The sequence below is a fragment of the Lithobates pipiens genome, unplaced genomic scaffold (assembly GCF_037356315.1).
Source record: "Lithobates pipiens isolate NorthernLeopardFrog02 unplaced genomic scaffold, aLitPip1_a1.2 Scaffold_27, whole genome shotgun sequence".
Taxonomy (NCBI): domain Eukaryota; kingdom Metazoa; phylum Chordata; class Amphibia; order Anura; family Ranidae; genus Lithobates; species Lithobates pipiens.
Window position 1 is genome coordinate 63979474 of NW_027507788.1, and position 20518 is coordinate 63999991.

The following is a 20518-nucleotide window of genomic DNA, read 5'->3' on the forward strand; positions in this document are numbered from 1 at the left end:
TATTTCACATTTACTATAGGGAATACATAATGTGTACACGATTAATTACGTTTATGGTGTAAATAAATAAATATATATATATATATATATATATATATATATATATATATATATATACATATATACACACACACACACACACACACATTTTTTTTTTTTTTATCCACCCCTCCTCCTCCCCATCTTTTTTTTTTCCTTTTGCCCCTTCCCCTCCCCTTTCCTTATACAGCGCAACACTATCACCTCTTTTTTCTATCTCGCTTCTTGTGACCCGAACAAGCCAGGAAAGTACAAATACCCCCCAAATGACCCCTTTTTGGAAAGTAGACATTCCAAGGTATTTAGTAAGAGGCATAGTGAGCTTTTTGATGTCATTTTTTTCCCACAATTCTTTGCAAAATTAAGATTTTTCATTTTTTTTTCCCTCCACAAAATTGTCATTGTAATAGGTTATTTCTCTCACATGGCATGTGTATACCACAAATGACACCCCCCCAAAAAAATTCTGCTACTCCTCCTGAGTATTACAATACCACATGTGTGGGACTTTTTCACAGCCTGGCCACATAGAGAGGCCCAACATGCAGGTAGCGCCATCATGTGTTCTAGGAACATAAATTACACATTTAACTTGTTGACTATTTATTACACTTTTGAAGCACCAGGACAATGACACGTGACGCTGATGACAGATGGCACTGATACGTGGCAATGATGACACATGGCACTGATGACAGATGGCACTAATATGTGGCACTGATGACATGTGGCACTAATACGTGGCACTGATAACAGATGACACTAATACGTGCCACCGATGACAGATGGCACTAATGCATGGCACCGATGACGCGTGACACTGATGACAGATGGCACTGATAAGTGGCATTGATGACACGTGACACTGACAGGTGGCACTGATGACAAATGGCACTAATACGTGGCACTGATGACAGGTGGCACTGATGACACAAGGCACTGATGACAGATGGCACTGACAACAAGTGGCACTGGGGCGGATAGCACTGCTGGGGGCGGATGGCATTTTTTTTTTTTTTACTTTTTTTTTTTTTTTAAATCAAATCAAAGCAGAACGGCTGCCGCTGCAGCCGTTCATCTCTCCCCTCTCACACTCTGTGTGAGGAGGGAGAGCGGCGCTGAGAGATGATCTTATATGTTTACATACGAGATCATCTCCCATTGGACACGCTGATCGCGCTGTAAACGGCCGCTGTGATTGGCCGTTTACAGCGATCTGTGTTTGCCTGTACCCGGGGGACACAGCGAACACAGAACTTCCGCGATGCGCGCCCGCGGCAGCGCACATTGCGGAAGTAAACATCAGGACGTCCAGGGACGGCCTCCCGGACGAAAGCGCCTGCTCTACGGCCGTCATTCGGCTATAGGGCGGGCGTGAGGTGGTTAATGTACACAGGATGTTTTACAACCTCTCCTAAACCATTTAACTTGACAGATGGGAACCAACGTTTAAAAATGTCAGTTTTGCTGCGTTCAGCCACGTTTGTGTTTTAGAAGTTTTCATTTTCTTTTTAAATAGTCAAAAATGTAAAACCCCTGTAAACAAAACGCGACTAAACGCGAGTTACCATGTTTACACACTTTTACAAGCATTTAGCGTTTCAAATGCCTCTAAACCTCTGTCCTGAATGCATTTTTTTTTACTTTCCAAAAAATGCTTCTAAGCTCAACTGCCTAGAAACCACTATGCACGACCCTCTGTACATGTACTGATAAGATAACATAAATGAGAGTTCAGGGCCAGCTGAAAAAAAACACCCAACTGCTCCTAAACATCCGTTTACCAGCAGCAGTGCACATGAAGCCTTCATGTACACGGTACATTTTTACAACCTCTCCTGAACAATTTAACTTGACAGATAGTAACCGATGTTTAAAACGTCAGTTTTGCTGCCTTTACGTGCCACGTTTGCATTTAGAAGCGGTTTAAAAATGTGGTTTTTTTTTGGTTTTTTTTTTATGTGGCTAAATGAGTTACCACATTTACAAGCTGGTACAGACATTTGATGTTTCAAATGCCTCTGAATATCTGTCCTGAACACACTTTTTTGCGTTCCAAAAAATGCTTCTAAACTCAACTGCCTATAAACTACTAGAAATGACCCTGTGTACATGTACTCATAATATAACATAGAGAAGAGTTCAGGGGCAGCTGAAAAAAAAACACCCAACTGCTCCTAAACGTTCGTTTACCAGCAGCAGTGTACATGAGGCCAGGTCTGAACTGAAGGAAACCTGTGTTGAGAAAAATCTAGGGACTGCTAACACAGCTTTAACGAAGGCCTTTATAGAAATCTAGCCATTGTTCTCTTGACGTTTTGGGTTTCACCAACAGAGCTGTAAACTCTAGAGACAGTTGGCAGTGAAAATTCCATAAAGTTAGTAGTTTATAAGATATGCTTGAAAAATTATGTCTGGCACAAGCAATGTGTGTGTGCTCAAAGTCCCTAGTTACAATTAATTGTTGGGCTGTACAATTGAACCTTTTCACCATATTTGCGTGTTTTATATATTAGATTGCAACCTTATGATTCATTGATGAGGAATTTTAAATTGTAAAACAGACTGCATAATAAAGTTGCTACTGAGAGCACATGAGAACAATTGATATTGAGTTTACTATGATTCACAAATGTAAAACAAAAAGAAAAATCACTTTTTCTGTTTCTTAACATTCCAGCTGGGGCAAGAGGGCTTCTCATAACAGAGCACAGATTGTCTATTACATGGCAGAAAACCTAGAGCTGAGAAGGAATGAAGTAGCCCAAAGGCTGAGCACACTGACTGGACAATCAATTGACAAGTCCCAGCAAGAAGTGGATTGCAGCATTCAGCGCCTCTTTTACTGGGGTGCATACTGTGACAAATATGGAGGCAATGTGCAGGTAAGCTTTTTTTCCCACCAAGTGTTGCTATCAGACTTGGTCATGCAACACATTTTAAAATAGATTTATAGCAGACTTTGTCATGCAGTATTAAGCCCCATACACACTATCAGATTATCTGCTGAGTTTTTCCTTCAGATTTACCAAAACCATATAACATGAGGACAAACCTTAGGAGTTTCAATGTGTATGCAATCAGGCAGGCCCTTCTACTACATGGTTTTGGTAAATCTGAAGGAAAAAGATAATCTGATAGTGTGTATGGGGCTTTACAGTGCCTTGAAAATGTGTTCATACCCTTTGAAATTTTCCACATTTTGTCATGTTACAACCAAAAACGTAAATTTATTTTATTGGGATTTTATGTGATAGACCAACACAAAGTGGCACATAATTGTGAAGTGGAAGGAAAATGAATATATGGTTTTCCAAATAAATATCTAAAAAGTGTAACGTGCATTTATATTCAGCCCCCTTTACTCTGATACCCCTAACTAAAAGTGGAACCAATTGCCTTCAGCAGTCACCTAATTAGTAAATAGAGTCCACCTGTGCATGATTTAATCTCAGTATAAATACAGCTGTTCTGTGAAGCCCTTGGAGGTTTGTGAAAGAATCTTCGTGAACAAACCGCATCATGTAGGCCAAGGAACACACCAGGCAGGTCGGGGATCAGGGTAAAAAAAGAAATCCCAAAATTTGAACATGTCACAGAGCACTGTTCAATCCATCCTCTGAAAATGGGAAAGACTATGGCAAAACTGCAAACCTACCAAGACATGGCCATCCACTTAAACTGACAGGGCAAGGATAGCAATAATCGTAAAAGCAGCCTAGAGGCCCATGTTAACTCTGGAGCAGCTGCAGAGATCCACAGCTCAGTTGGGAGATTCTGTCCACAGGACAACTATTAGTCGTGCTCTCCACAAGTCTGGCCTTTATAAAAGAGTGGCAAGAAGAAAGACAATGTTTAACCGCTTAAAGACCGCCCACTGCATATATACTGCGGCAGGGTGGCTCTATTGCGCAAAGCAGCGTACCTGCATGTTGTTTCTTGCAATGGATACCGTGGGTGCACGCACTTTACAGGGGAGGAGCCAATGCATGTGTCCGGCAGACCCCATGTCCACTGCCCCCCCCCCTCACAATTGCGATGGGATAACATTGGAGATCTGCTGTTCTTAGTGACCCCCACGCAGTAAGAAAACACACTGAGGGAACACATTTAACCCTTTGTTCACCCCTGATGTTAACCCCTTCCCTCCCATTGTCATTTATACATTAATCAGTGCATTTTTAGGACTGATCACTGTATTGGTGTCACTGGTCCCCAAAAAGTGTCCCTTAGGGTCAGATTTGTCCACCGCAATGTCACAGTCCCGCTAAAAAGCATTGCTCGCCACCATTACTAGTAAAAGAAATTTATAATAAAAATTAAAAGTCCATACATTTTTTTTTTTTTTGGCTAAGTATTATAGCAGAAAGTAAAAATATTTTTTTTTTTTTTAATTTTCGCTCTTTTTTTGTTTATAGTGCACAAAATACAAACCGCAGAGGTGATCAAATACTACAAAAAGAAAGCTCCATTTGTGGGGAAAAAATTACATGAATTTTATTTGGGTACAGCGTTGTACAACTGATCAATTCTCAGTTAAAATAACGCAGTGCCATATCGCAAAAAATGGCCTGGTCATTAACCTCAGTACAAGACACTTTCACCCACTTTCTGCCCAGGCCACAAATAGAGCTTTATTTTGGTGGTATTTAATCACTGCTGGGTTTTTTATTTTTCACTAAAAAGTTGAAAAGTTTCTGTCAGTAAATATTGTAAATAAGTAATTTTTCTCCTTCACTGATGTGCGTTGATAAGGTGGCACTGATGAGGAGGCACTATTATGCTGCACTGATGGGCAGCACTAATGGCATTGATGGGCAACAATAGTGAGCAGGCACTGATTGGTGGCACTGCTGCAGCTTTCCTGTAATCAGCGCACTGATGATCAGTGCCCTGATTACCTTTGCTGTTCTCCCCTGCGAGGAGATGCCGCTGATTGGATCTCCTTGCCACAAACTCTGTCAGTGTGAGGTGAGGAGAGACGATTTCTGGCACTTCTGATCACATGGTTAAAGAGCCGTGGCTCTTTACAGAGATCAAAGTTGCACCTAGTTTCGTGGCCGCGATCGCCGCACTGCGCGCGTCCGTTCTGGGGCATTGTCACATGACATGCACCCAGATTGAGAGCCGCACCATGGGCGGGCAGAAAATGGTTAAGGGGGTAAACCATTCTGGGGCTGAAGTGGTTAAAGAAAGCCATAAGAAATCCCGTTCGCGAGAAACCATGTGGGGGGCACAGCAAACAAGTGGAAGAATGTGCTCTGGTCATATGAGACCAACATTTTGTTTTGTCCTAATAGCAAAACCCTGTGTGTGGTGGAAAACTAACACTGCACATCACCCTGAACACACCATCCCCACTGTGAAACATGATGGTTGATGGTGGCAGCAGCATATTGTGGGGATGCTTTTCTTCAGCAGGGAAGCTGGTCGGAGTTGATGGGAAGATGGATGGAGCCAAATACAGGGCAATTTTAGTGTTGAAAATATTTTTATTGAAACATTTCATGTAAAAACAATAAAACAGTAACCATCATGAGGCAAATGCAAGCAGGAACAGTAACAGGAGTACAATTACGGGAGGCCGGCTAATGACTATCAGCCACAGCCGGTCCCTGACGGGAAGCTTGGAGACTAGAGAAGACGGCCTGCTCACCGATCCACGAGGCCACAGTAGCGAGAAATACTCATGGGTTACTACATGAGACAATATTTAATAACATAAAAAAGATAGAAAGAGAGAGCAGCAAAGTAAAGAGGAGCAAGGCGGTAGAGGGGAAAGCTAAATAGCAAGAGGAGAGGGGGGGAGGGGGAAGGAATATGGGTAGGGGGGGGTAGGGTAAGAAAGAGCCCACAGTGTCCCTATGCGTTCAAGATTTGGTTCATTAAGGTGTCAGAGGAAGAGAAGCGGAGCCAGATCGACCATTGAGAAATAAATTTGGCGTAAGTGTCATTGTCCAGTGCCAACATCTCCTCCATTCTCATGGTGTCATTCATAATCGACAGCCACCGTGACAATGGGGGAGTGTTAGTCTTCTTCCAATAAGCAGGTATCAGTTGTCTAGCAGAGGACATAAAGAAACGGAGCAATCTTTGTCTCTGTGATTTAATAGACCCGGGCAGTATAGAGAGTAATGCAATTTTCGGAGAGATAGGAACCGGAATATCAGCTAAGAGATTATAACATTCAAAAACCTGTGTCCAGAAGATGCGGATCCTCTCACAGTCCCACCAGACATGCATATAAGTTCCGACTGAAGCTTCACAGTACCAGCAGGTGGCTGGGGTAGACGGGAAAATCCTATGTAAAGTAGCAGGGTCCCTGTACCACCTGGACAATAGTTTGTAGTTATTTTCTTGGGAGTAGCAGGAGATGGTTGACTTATGTGTGAAATGGAAAGAGGTTTGCCATTCCGGCACAGAGATGTCTTCACCCAAATCCGCAGACCACAGCCTGGTGTAATGTGGGAGTTGATCATGTGCTAAAGTCTGTAGTAGGTTATATAAGGAGGATAGTAAGTGTTTGGGAGTTTCTGGAAGCGAGCACAGTTCCTCGAAGTTGGTAAGCGATGTATTTGGGAGGAGGAGTGTAGGCGTTTGGTAAATGTGGACACATGTAGGGCCGTGAGCCAATCTCCGGAGTCTGCCACGGAGACCGGGGTCCCCTGAGAGGGATGCACAAATGTGCGGGCTTGCGGCCACTCTGTAGGCTTAAAGGGTCCTAGGGACGCTGCCCCTGTACTTTGTGGTAAAGCAGGATGGTCAAAGAGGGACGTCAAGGGGCCCGGATCAGAGGAGAGAGTGGTGTTTAGCCCCATCTTATACCACAGCTTCAGGGAGGCCAAAGTCAGTGGGGATAAGGATGTCATACGAGAGTAGTCCTGTTTATAACCCCATGGAAGAGCTCGGAGATCTACAGGAGAAAGGTCCTGTTCAACAGACACCGAGGCCTTGCAGGAAGGGCGAGAGAACCATTCTATGATGCGAGTCATATGAGCAGCTGTATGGTAAGTCTCAAAGTCAGGGAATACAGGGCAATTTTAGAAGAAAACCGGTTAGTGTCTGCAAAAGACTTGAGACTGGGGTGGAAGTTCACCTTCCAGCAGAACAACGACCCTAAACATACGGCCAGAGCTGCAGTGGAATGGTTTAGATCAAAGCATATTCATGTGTGAGAATGGCCCAGTCAAAGTCCAAACTTAATTCAATTGATAATCTGTGGCAAGACTTGAAAATTGCTGTTCACAAATGCTCTCCAATCCAATCTTGAGCTACTTTCCAAAGAATAATGTGCAAAAATGTCACTCTAGATGTGCAAAGCAGGTAGAGACAAAAAGACTTGCAGCAAAAAGTGGTCCTGCAAAGTATTGATTTGGGAGGCTGAATACAAATGCACGCCACACTTTTCACATATTTATACATAAAACATTTTAAAAACCATTTATCGTTTTCCTTCCACTTCTTCAATTTTGTGCCATGTTGTTGGTCTATCACATAAAATTCCAATAAAATACATTTACTTTTTGATTGTAACATGACAAAATGTGCAATATTTCAAGAGGAATGAATACTTTTTCAAAGCACTGTATTTAAAGTATATCAACAGATACATAGTTACATAGTAGGTGAGGTTGAAAAAAAGAAAAAGGTCCTATGTGTGTGATTATATGTCAGTATTACATTGTATATCCCTGTAAGGTTTTGGTGGAAACCAGAACCTTGCAATTCTTCCAGGATCTGCAAGATGCTTTTGACTTGCCCAGACAGGCTTTTTTTTAACTTCTTACAAATACGACATTATGCGCAATCTTTGGTAACGAACCTTCAATTCTCCCCCCATCCGAATTTGAAAAAATATGTCTAGAGGGCTCGTCCCCTAAAGGTATGGTCTCGCGCACCAATCGGCTCCTGACCACGAACCTGTCGCCAAGCGGACAGCGACATGCCTATATGTGTAAGTGGGAGCAGGCCCTGGGTGAGGATATACCCCTGAATACGTGGCAGCTCATATGGTCACAGGCCTCCTAAGAGCTCCATTGGTGTGCTCTATAAAGAAAATCAATATAAGATCTTATTTCATCTGCTGGCGCTTAAATGTATTAGCAGACCCCCGCTGCTGGTGCTGTTGTAAAGATAGGGGGACGCTCCTCATACCTACTAGACCTGCCCTCTAATTGTTGCTTATTGTCAGACTTGTACATTCTTTACTCCAATCCATCTTTGGTACTGGAGTGCCCTTCAACCCGAAAACTTTCCTCCTAGGCCTCCCACCCCCCCCCCCCCCCTCCCTTTCTAAATTGTCTAAAAAGCTTTAGCCCAAGTGCTAACAGCAGCATGGTGTTTGGTGGCCCTGAAATGGAAAAAGAGGGACCCCCCTCCTCACTGTTTGAACTGCACTCCAGGATTAGAGACTTCAAAAGAATGGAATACCTGACGGCCTCCCTAAATGATAATCTTGATAAACACAATCAAGGGTGAGAGCCGTGGGTTGTTTTGGAGACCCCTACAACCTGATATCCTGTGAACCTTGACCTCACAGAGATCGTTTGCACTCATGGCTGGTGCCCCCTCCCCTCAGGTGGTGCGGAGCTTCTAGGGTGGGTGGCTGTCCTCTCTTATCCTCTCCCCCTCACTATTCTCTATCCCCTTCCCCCCCCCCCTTTTTATTTTCCGACTCTCCCCATCCTTCTCATTATACTCTTCTTCTTCTCCATAAGTTCACACGTACTGTTGCAGGTTAGAATCTGTGGTACCACAAAGATTCTGAATCCTTCTTAACCAATCTGATAACTCCACATATTGTCAATGGATGTATGTTTTGCATTTTATTACTGAATTTTATCGCTGTCCAAAATGTATGTTGACTACCTGCCAGAGATATTCTTTCTATAATAATGTGTGTCTTAAATTTTATGTTGACATTTTTTGGGGGAAATCAATAAAAATTGTCAGTTTTCAAAAAAAAATTTGTAACAATGGTCTGGCAATTACTTGACCGAGTTCCCCAAGTACCCTCGTGTGCAAGCCATCTGGTCCCAGTGATTTATTAATGTTAAGTTTCCCAAGTCTAATTTTAATTCTGTCCTCTGTTTACCATGGAGGTGCTACCCGTGATGTGTCATGAAGATAAACACTGCAGTTTTGGTTACTGAAGCCCCCCCCCCTCCCCCCGATTCCCTCGTGAAGACTGAGGAGAAGAATAAATTCAATACCTTCGCCATCTCCCCATCCTTTGTAACCAGATGTCCTTCCTCATTCTTTATGGGGATAATATGGTCTGTCCTTCCTTTTTTACTGTTTACATACTTAAAGAATTTCTTGGGATTTTTCTTTCCTCTCCTCTGCTATGTGTCTTTCATGTTCTATCTGAGCCGTCCTTATTGCACCCTTACATTTCTCGTTGCGTTCTTTATAAAGTCTGAATGCTGATGATGATCCCTCAACCTTGTATATTTTGAAAGCATTCTCCTTTGCTTTTTATATGCATTTTTACATTGGAGTTAAGCCATCCAGGACATTTGTTCGCTCTTGTAAATTTATTACCTAATGGGATGTATTGGCTAATGCCCTTATTTAATATGCTCTTAAAGCAAACCCATCTATCCTCCACGTTCTTTGTTCCTAATATTTTATCCAAATTAATGCGTTCTAGTAAGGTTCGTAGTTTAGGGAAGTTGGCCGTTTTGAAATTCAGTGCCTTTGTATTCCCCTTATATTTCCTATTTGTGTGATTTATACGGAAGCCAATTAACCTCTAATTGCTGTCCCCTAAATTGTCCCATATTTCCACATCTGTGATCAGGTCTGTATTGTTGGTAATCAGTAGATCCAGTAACGCTTTATTTCTAGTTGGTGCGTCTACAATCTGACCCATAAAATTGTCCTGCAAGACTTTTAGGAGCTGGCGAGCCTTATGCCGCGTACACACGTAGCAGACTTAGTCTGGCTGACTTCCCGCCGGACTTTCTGAATGGGCTACTTGCCCACACACGGCACTTTTTCAGCGGACTAACACGGCGTACGAAGTCCACCGGACTATCCACCGTACTTTTGAAATTAACGGACTCACCCACACACGCGGAGGAAAGTCCACTCATTTTGAGTGTGTTTCCAGGTAGGCGGGGCCCGCGAAGGATGCGTCGCTGGCCCCGCCACCTGGTATGGACTTAAAGGAGAACCCCAACGCCGAAAAAAAAAAAAAATCGGCGTGGGGGTCCCCCCCAGGTCCACATCAGACCCTTGTCTGAGCACGCGTTTCCCGGCCAGCCAGGAAAGGGGGGGACGAGCGAGCCACACGGCCCCCCCACCCCAAAGCACCTTGTCCCCATGTTGATGAGGACAAGGGCCTCTTCCCGACAACCCTGGCCGTAGGTTGTCAGGGTTTCTGCGGGAGGGGGGCTTATCGGAATCCTAGCTCTTTTACAGGCGGTGGCCCAGTCTCCTGTCGCCTCTTTCGCCGCCTTCTGTTCTTCTCTTCAGATGTTGCCTCGTCGCATTCTCCACTCACAATGGCACCGACGCGCGGCGACTTATATAGGGACATCACCGGATGCTGTCCCCGCCCATTATGATGTCACAGTCCCAGAGGATTCTGGGACTGTGACATCATAATAGGCGGGAACATCATCCGGTGATGTCCCTATATAAGTCGCCGTGCACCTTGTCCCCGTCATTGTGAGCAGAGAGAGCGACGAGGCAACATCTGAAGAGAAGAACAGAAGGCGGCGGCAGAAGAACCGAAGAGGGGGACAAGACCCCAGAAGTCGGAAGAAGAGGGTGGCGGCGAGGAAGAAAGCCAGGCTCCTTTGCGAGTAAAAGAGCTAGCAGAAGATAGCAGAGGACCCCCGAAGACGGAAGACCCACGGAGCTGTGCAATAAACTATTTTAACCCTTGTGTGTTGTGTTTTTTTTTTTTACTTTATTTTACAGGTGAATGGGTAGGGGTACATTGTACCCCATACTCATTCACATAGTGTGGGGGCCGGTATCCAGAGGCCCCCTTATTAAAGGGGACTCCCGGATTCCGATAAGCTCCCCGCCCGCAGACCCCGACAACCAACGGCCAGGGTTGTCGGGAAGAGGCCCTTGTCCTCATCAACATGGGGACAAGGTGCTTTGGGGTGGGGGGGCTGCGTGGTCCCCCCTTCCCCAAGGCACCCCCCATGTTGAGGGCACACTGCCTGGTACGGCTCAGGAGGGGGGCGCTCGCTCGCCCCCCCTTTCCTGGCCGGCCAGTTAGCATGCTCGGACAAGGGTCTGATGTGGACCTGGGGGGGACCCCCACGCCGTTTTTTTTTTTTCGGCGCTGGGGTTCCCCTTTAAGTCCATACCAGGTGACGGGGCCAGCGATGCATCCTTTGCGGGCCCTGCCTACCTGGAGACGTGCTCAAAATGAGCGGACTTTTCTCCGGGCGGGAAAAGTCCGTTCATTTCAAAAGTACGGCGGACTGGCATACGCACGGCCGGATTGTCTGCCGAAATGCAAGTCTGGCGGGAAGATTGGAGTGCAAAACCACTTTCTAAGTCCGCCGTACTTTCGGGTAAAAAAAAGTCAGCCGCAGGCTACACACGGGGGGATTGTCCGGCAGACTTGAGTTTGCCGGACATTTCCACCCATTTGTTTGATCGTGTGTACACGGCATTAGATGAATGCGTGGTTCCCTCCGCCCAGTCTGTCTGGATAATTAAAATCCCCCCATTATGATAACACTTCCCATCCTTGTCGCTAATCCAAATTGTGATTCTGTCTCCCCTTCCTCCCTCAGGTTAGGGGGTCTATAGCATACCCCCAGTATTATTTTCCCCTTAGCTTCATCCCTTTGGAGCTCTACCCATAAGGATTCTACCTCCTTCCTAGCTCCCTTAGTGATGTCATCTCTCTCATTCACTTGTACGTTATTCTTGATATATAGGCATACGCCTCCCCTTTTTTACCCTCTCTATCCATGCGATAAAGGGTATACTCTTGAATGTTTGCCAGCCAATCATGAGGGCTGTTGAACCAGGTCTCTGAAATGTCCACAAAATCCAAATCCTCCTGGCACAATAGTATCTCTAGTTCACTCATCTTGTCCGCCAGGCTCCTGGCATTGGTGAACATGCCACGTAGTTTAGACCGGTCGCATATTATCCTCTTATTGGGTGTTTTCCGAGATTGCAACTAGGACTTGCTACTATGCTTACCTTGGGTTTATGTGCTTTGGTCAACCTTCCACTAATGCACCCAAATACTACCCTCTGGAATATGTTTTGCGCTGACTATCTCTACCTCTGGACCCCCCCCCCCATCGCCTAGTTTAAAAATCCCTCTTTTTCGGCCATCTTCATTCCCAGCTGATCAGCACCCTCCTAATTTACTGTAGGTGCAGTCCATCCCTTCTATAGTACCGGTTATTGATTGAGAAGTTGTCCCAGTCCTCCAGGAACCCAAACCCCTCCTTACTACACCAGCTCTTCAGCCACTTGTTTACTTCCTTAATCTCCCTCTGCCTTTCTGGTGTGACTCAATGCATTGGTAGTATTCCTGAGAATACTACCTTGGAGGTCCTTTTCCTCAATTTAGCTCCCAAGTCCCTAAAATCGTTTTTAGGACACTCCATTTTTGTCATTGGTGCCAACGTGCACCATAACAGCTGGGTCTTACTCAGCCCCTCCCAGTAATCTGTCCACCAGATCAGTGATGTGCCGAACCCGAGCGCCCGGTAGACAACATACTGTTCGGCACTTCAGGTCTTTGTTACAGATTGGCCTCTCTGTCCTAAGAATTGAGTACCCTACCACCAGAATCTGTCTTTCCTTTCCCTTCACTTTCCCCCCACTCTCACTGGAGGAGTTCTTCCCCCAGCAGCTAGGAAAGTCACTCGGCTCCAGCAGTGCTGGTCCCTGACTGGTTTCGCCAATGTCGCTCAATGGAGCATACTCATTGGGATGCTCCAGCCCTGAATTGGCCTCCCTGGAACTTCCCTATCTACTCTTTGCTAGTGCCTGCACCTCTTTGTCTCCACCTGTGTTGTCCCCTGTGTTGGCCCCTGCCTGTACCTGCCGTGTAAGTTCCTGTCTCTCCTTTGGTATGGAGGGACTTTGTAGTGCTGACATTTGCTTCCCCAGATTCAGAACCTGGGCTTCCAGGGGAACAATGCGCTTACATTTTGCACAGCAGTATTCACCCTCGATCGGATGGTCAAGGAACGCATACATGTCGCAAGATGTACAACAAGTGGCCTCTGCACACCCTCCGGGCATCGTACCTATTAAATATAATGAGGATTGGGGATTCTACCACGTCCAAATTACCTAACTAGCTTCCTGACACTAATACTCAAGACAATACACAGGTACTCGCAGACCTACGTGCACTCGCAGACCTACGTGCACTCGCAGACCACTCGCGGACCTATATGCACTCGCAGACCTTATGTGCACTCGCAGACCTACATGCACTCGCAGACCTACGTGCACTCGCAGACCTACGTGCACTCGCAGACCTACGTGCACTCGCAGACCTACGTGCACTCGCAGACCATTTGCAGACCTACGTGCACTCGCAAACCACTCGCGGACCTATGTGCACTCTCAAACCACTTACAGACCTACATGCACTCGCAGACCTTATGTGCAGTTGCAGACCTACGTGCAGTCGCAGACCGCTCGCAGACCTACGTGCCCTCGCAGACCTACGTGCCCTCGCATAGTACTCGCAGACCTACGTGCACTCACTCACAATACACAATACGCAAGTACTAACGATCGACGCACACTACACATGTACTAAAACCCCTGTTATAACCTCATGTTTTTAACTCACCACTTTGACCGGTTCCACTTGGACAGAGTTCCAGCAGACTCGAGGATGAGCAGGCTCACACTGAGTTCTGCACAAGGTTATATAGGCCTCAAGCACCTGTGACCAATTAACCACTCCCCTTAATTAGTAGGCTGAAGGAAGCAAAGGGAAAAAAACTGTTTAAAAAGTGTGAGAAAAGGTTGTTAAAAAGCTACAAGGAGAATCCCCAAAAAGACCTTAAATATGCAACCCAGCAATCACCAGAAGTCAAAAAGCAAGACTTGTTCACTCTCCTCAAGGTCCCTGCTGTTTAGCTTACAACCAGCAGTTTGGATCCAATTTGCTACAGCAGGGGAAAAAATTCCTTCCTGATTCCAGAGAGGCATACAGTAGATTTTCAGTTTGCAAATTCCAAATTTTGCTTTTTACATATGTTTTCCATTACTCCACCACCTGGACTGATTTTACTGTTCTGTTAACCTCCCTTGAAGGTAGATGCTCAAACTTTTAATTCTTGTCTTTCAGGAAACGTTGTTATATGGAGCTACTGTATTGGTTCGAGAACCTGTGGGAGTTGTGGGTATTGCTTGCCCAGATGAAAGCCCGCTGCTTAGTTTTGTCAGCCTCTTTGCCCCAGCAATTGTGCGTGGAAATGTTGTGGTAGTAATTCCAAGTGAAAAGTTTCCTCTCCCAGCTTTGGACTTTTACCAGGTAAGGCCTTTTCTCAGCAGTGAAAAAGCTATTCAGTATTTTATTTTAGTTTTTTTTACATTTTTATTGAAATTTTAAGAGTAATACAAAAGGGAACCCACATGAGGTCAGGGCTTGGCAGACCACCAGCAACTGCCTCACTGCCCCCAGAACACAGAAAAAAACACATTATAAAAAAAAAAAAAAATGTATTTAGTATTTACTGACTCAAAGCCCAAACCCAGGATAAATTCACCCCCCCCCCCCCTCCAAATGCTGCAGCTCCGTGTGTCCATTCAGACACTGAGCTGTAATTCAGCCCCGCCCCTCTCTCTCTCCTGATTGGCTAACTGACGTTGAAAGTAGTGGGAGCAAATGGCGCCGCTGCTGTCTCAGCCAATCAGGAGGGAGAGGGGGTGGCCGAGACACTCATGGACATCGCTGGACAGAGATGAGGCTCAGGTAAGTATTAGGAAGTGCTGGGGGGGCTGCTGCACACAGAAGGCTTTTTATCTTAACCACTTCCAGATTGTCACAGGCCGATATACATGGGCTTTTTGAATAGGGATATCTTTGTTATGGCAGTAGCTAGCTGCCATAACCCCGGTATCCTCTTCTTCAGCGAGCGGTCCGGTTTCCGGTAATAGTGGACCCTACGGCAGATTCGCCACAAGATCACTTTTATCAGCGGCAGGAGAGGAGCCCCTCACCCCCTCCCACTGATCTCCGGTGCCCTCCACCACTTACTATAGATAAATCAAAGGACAGGAAGGGAAATTAGGGATTTTCGCGGTGCTAGTTAACAAAGTACAATTAATTAAAGTACAAAATTTGTAGTACAAACATTTATTAAGTTTAAAGTTAAAATCAGTAGCAATATATGCTTAAAAGATACAAGATAATGCAGTACAGTGGTTGTTCTTGTCAAGCACACATAGTCCCGACATGTTTCGCATTGGATTGCTTCTTCAGGGGATGTGTGAATGTTTGAACAGAATCTAGACTAAAAATACAAAAATAGTAATAGAATATATCACAAAATTCGTAAGTGCAGAAAGAGAAAAAAAAAAAAAAAAAGGAAGACCCACACAACAACACAAACACACATCAAACCCACCTTTAACCACTACGTTGATGGTAAAGTAGGGGAATAGTCCACCTCGGGGGTTAACTGCAGCAGTGCTGAATCGCAGGGGGCTAAAAAGCCAACCCAAGGAAACTGATAACAGAAAAGTATGTAATAAAAAACGAAATTTGGAATTTTGGAATAATTTAAAATTATCTAATACATGACTTAATTTTAAGGCTGCTAGAATTAAAACAGCCTTATTAGGGGTGAAAGACCCTCTAAAATATAGAAGTTGAGAAAGATAGTACACAGATGTAATTTAATTACAAATATATTACTTACATAGGTTGGATAATTGTAAGAAATGGGGACGCTCGTATTTTGAAAAAAATCTTTTTAAGCACTCAGGGAGACACACCTGCACGGAAGTACCAGCTGGATGGCCAATCAAAGGAAAAACAAAACGAAGATTAGAAAGGTTAGGATAGGTAAAAAAGTATATCTCAGAAGGGTAGTGTGTACATCAAAAACTGAGTGTTATAGAAACACAAACACTCAAGCATATAGACATACACTAAAGAACTGCACATTGGCATCCCAAAGCATGGAATTCCAAGCCAGGGAGTCAATGCAGACATACAGAAAGAAACATGGACAATAGCCCAGGTCTAAAGAGTTGAAAAACAATCAGAAAGAAAAGTGAACGTTTGCAGATGAAAAAACGATCGATTAAAGTAAATGTAGAGAGATGTAACAGTAAGCTTACCAGAAAGTACAGAGTCTGGAGGATCAAGCGTCACCTTTGGCTGCGACCCGCAAAGGAATGACGGTAATACGAAGGCTTTTTATATGCCCCGCCATCAAGCCGGCGTCTGACGTAGTCGGCCTGATGTGGACAAAAGGAGCGCTATTGCGCATGCTCACCAATGGGACGAGACTGAGTAAGCCTACAAGTCCCATAATGCCTCAAGCATGTGGGCGGGGGAGAGAGGGGAAACTAACGATGCCTTCGTACAGAACGACGGCAAAGACGAACGTAGCCACCAATCCAACCGCCCAATCAGGCGTGAAGGCAAAAACGATGGAAAAAGAGTCGGAAAAGTATGGCAAAAGATGGCCAATCCTTTCGACCGATGTAAGGGGAGCGTCGCAGCGCTGGAGAGGGGCAGTGGCACACAAGGCGCCTATGCCCCCGGGCGTCCGTGCGAACAGCACTGATGGGGAAACCGAAGAGGTGGACCATTTTGGTGTTAAAAAAAAAAACACAAGAAGGGGGAAGGGACAAAAGATTATTTCTCTGAGAGCTGCACATAATAATATCATAAACATATACATAATGTATTCTTATACTCGTTATTAACAAACAAATCAATACAGACAAATTTCAAATAAACCAATGAAAAAAAAAAAAAAAAGGGAACCCAAACAGGTTCCCTCTCAGGGGGGCGGTCAGCAGGACTAAAGGGCTAGAACAAAATATATCACAAAAAGGGTTTAAAGCTTAAGTTTTCATTAAAGCCAGGTGAAGTTGTAGCCCTTAAATTAAAAATCCATTCAGCTTCATGTTGAAGTAAAATATTATCCACACTGCCCCCTCTCACATCAAGGGGGATATGTTCAAGTGCGGAAAAGGTGATAAATTTAGGATTGAAAGCATGGAAGAGGCCAACGTGCCGACTGATGGCCGTCTCCATTTTCTTTTTAATAATGGGTTTGATGTGGTCCTTGATTCGAATACAAAATTGTCGCTTTGTTTTACCTACATAAAATCCGCCACAGAGGCAATGGGCAAGATATATAACGCCCTGTGTTTGACATGTGACTCGATGTTTAATGGAGTGCCATTTGGCAGTTTAAATTTGGTATGTGCGTTAATATAACAACAAACGTCACAATGGCCACATGGAAAAGTACCACTGATTACTTTTCTAGTGTCCAACTTTGGTTGTTCAAAGTGACTATGCACTAGTTTATCTTTGAGAGAATCATTACTCGCTACTCCAACCAGCATAGTAAGTTTAAGGAAATTCTACACAGGTTTTGGCCACTCCTTCTAGCTGACCCTACCACCAAGAAATTTATCAAGAATTTTCCCGAAGTTACCTTCAAAAGAGGTCCTTCTCTCAAAGATAAACTAGTGCATAGTCACTTTGAACAACCAAAGTTGGACACTAGAAAAGTAATCAGTGGTACTTTTCCATGTGGCCATTGTGACGTTTGTTGTTATATTAACGCACATACCAAATTTAAACTGCCAAATGGCAAATGGCACTCCATTAAACATCGAGTCACATGTCAAACACAGGGCGTTATATATCTTGCCCGTTGCCTCTGTGGCGGATTTTATGTAGGTAAAACAAAGCGACAATTTTGTATTCGAATCAAGGACCACATCAAACCCATTATTAAAAAGAAAATGGAGACGGCCATCAGTCGGCACGTTGGCCTCTTCCATGCTTTCAATCCTAAATTTATCACCTTTTCCGCACTTGAACATATCCCCCTTGATGTGAGAGGGGGCAGTGTGGATAATATTTTACTTCAACATGAAGCTGAATGGATTTTTAATTTAAGGGCTACAACTTCACCTGGCTTTAATGAAAACTTAAGCTTTAAACCCTTTTTGTGATATATTTTGTTCTAGCCCTTTAGTCCTGCTGACCGCCCCCCTGAGAGGGAACCTGTTTGGGTTCCCTTTTTTTTTTTTTTTTTTTCATTGGTTTATTTGAAATTTGTCTGTATTGATTTGTTTGTTAATAACGAGTATAAGAATACATTATGTATATGTTTATGATATTATTATGTGCAGCTCTCAGAGAAATAATCTTTTGTCCCTTCCCCCTTCTTGTGTTTTTTTTATTTATTTTTTTTAACACCAAAATGGTCCACCTCTTCGGTTTCCCCATCAGTGCTGTTCGCACGGACGCCCGGGGGCATAGGCGCCTTGTGTGCCACTGCCCCTCTCCAGCGCTGCGACGCTCCCCTTACATCGGTCGAAAGGATTGGCCATCTTTTGCCATCCTTTTCCGACTCTTTTTCCATCGTTTTTGCCTTCACGCCTGATTGGGCGGTTGGATTGGTGGCTACGTTCGTCTTTGCCGTCGTTCTGTACGAAGGCATCGTTCGTTCCCCTCTCTCCCCCGCCCACATGCTTGAGGCATTATGGGACTTGTAGGCTTACTCAGTCTCGTCCCATTGGTGAGCATGCGCAATAGCGCTCCTTTTGTCCGCATCAGGCCGACTACGTCAGACGCCGGCTTGATGGCGGGGCATATAAAAAGCCTTCGTATTACCGTCATTCCTTTGCGGGTCGCAGCCAAAGGTGACGCTTGATCCTCCAGACTCTGTACTTTCTGGTAAGCTTACTGTTACATCTCTCTACATTTACTTTAATCGATCGTTTTTTCATCTGCAAACGTTCACTTTTCTTTCTGATTGTTTTTCAACTCTTTAGACCTGGGCTATTGTCCATGTTTCTTTCTGTATGTCTGCATTGACTCCCTGGCTTGGAATTCCATGCTTTGGGATGCCAATGTGCAGTTCTTTAGTGTATGTCTATATGCTTGAGTGTTTGTGTTTCTATAACACTCAGTTTTTGATGTACACACTACCCTTCTGAGATATACTTTTTTACCTATCCTAACCTTTCTAATCTTCGTTTTGTTTTTCCTTTGATTGGCCATCCAGCTGGTACTTCCGTGCAGGTGTGTCTCCCTGAGTGCTTAAAAAGATTTTTTTCAAAATACGAGCGTCCCCATTTCTTACAATTATCCAACCTATGTAAGTAATATATTTGTAATTAAATTACATCTGTGTACTATCTTTCTCAACTTCTATATTTTAGAGGGTCTTTCACCCCTAATAAGGCTGTTTTAATTCTAGCAGCCTTAAAATTAAGTCATGTATTAGATAATTTTAAATTATTCCAAAATTCCAAATTTCGTTTTTTATTATATACTTTTCTGTTATCAGTTTCCTTGGGTTGGCTTTTTAGCCCCCTGCGATTCAGCACTGCTGCAGTTAACCCCCGAGGTGGACTATTCCCCTACTTTACCATCAACGTAGTGGTTAAAGGTGGGTTTGATGTGTGTTTGTGTTGTTGTGTGGGTCTTCCCTTTTTTTTTTTTTTTTTTCTCTCTCTGCACTTACGAATTTTGTGATATATTCTATTACTATTTTTGTATTTTTAGTCTAGATTCTGTTCAAACATTCACACATCCCCTGAAGAAGCAATCCAATGCGAAACATGTCGGGACTATGTGTGCTTGACGAGAACAACCACTGTACTGCATTATCTTGTATCTTTTAAGCATATATTGCTACTGATTTTAACTTTAAACTTAATAAATGTTTGTACTACAAATTTTGTACTTTAATTAATTGTACTTTGTTAACTAGCACCGCGAAAATCCCTAATTTCCCTTCCTGTCCTTTGATTTATGTTTCAAATCTTCAGGGATGAGGTGCCATCTTTGTTAGGTGTTTTGTGTGAGGTTGAACCATCAAAATTATTCCAACTTACTATAGATGTCGGCAGCGGCGGAGGCGATCGGGTCTTCTTCCGTGTGTTTTATGGACATGAGTGAAGGGAAGATGGCCCCCACCTGTCTCAATACCATTGCAGGGTGGAAGCGACGTCAAAACGTCACTTCCGCCCCTAGCTTGTAAAGCCCTTCTTTTTTTTTTTTTTGCATTTTAGTGTAAATATGAGATATGAGGTCTTTTTGATCCCAGATGTCATATTTAAGAGGTCCTGTCATTTTTTTTTTTTCTATTACAAGGGATGTTTAACCACTTTCAGACCGGACCATTTTGCTGGTAAATGACCAGAGGTCTTTTTACACTTTGGCACTGCGCTGCTTTAACTGGTAATTGCGCGGTCATGCAATGTTGTACCCAAACAAAATTTGCGTCCTTTTCTTCCCACAAATAGAGCT

The 20518-nt window shown here is 44.1% G+C and overlaps 1 protein-coding gene across 1 annotated transcript in view; it reads left to right on the forward strand.

Annotated features, from left to right (window-relative positions):
* ALDH16A1 (aldehyde dehydrogenase 16 family member A1) overlaps nt 1-20518 on the forward strand; it is a 350717-nt gene that overhangs the window by 250711 nt on the left and 79488 nt on the right. Inside the window, exons 14-15 of the mRNA XM_077457008.1 lie at nt 2720-2924; nt 14348-14533. Coding sequence (XP_077313134.1) covers nt 2720-2924; nt 14348-14533 — 391 coding nt within the window. The remainder of the gene's footprint in view (nt 1-2719; nt 2925-14347; nt 14534-20518) is intronic.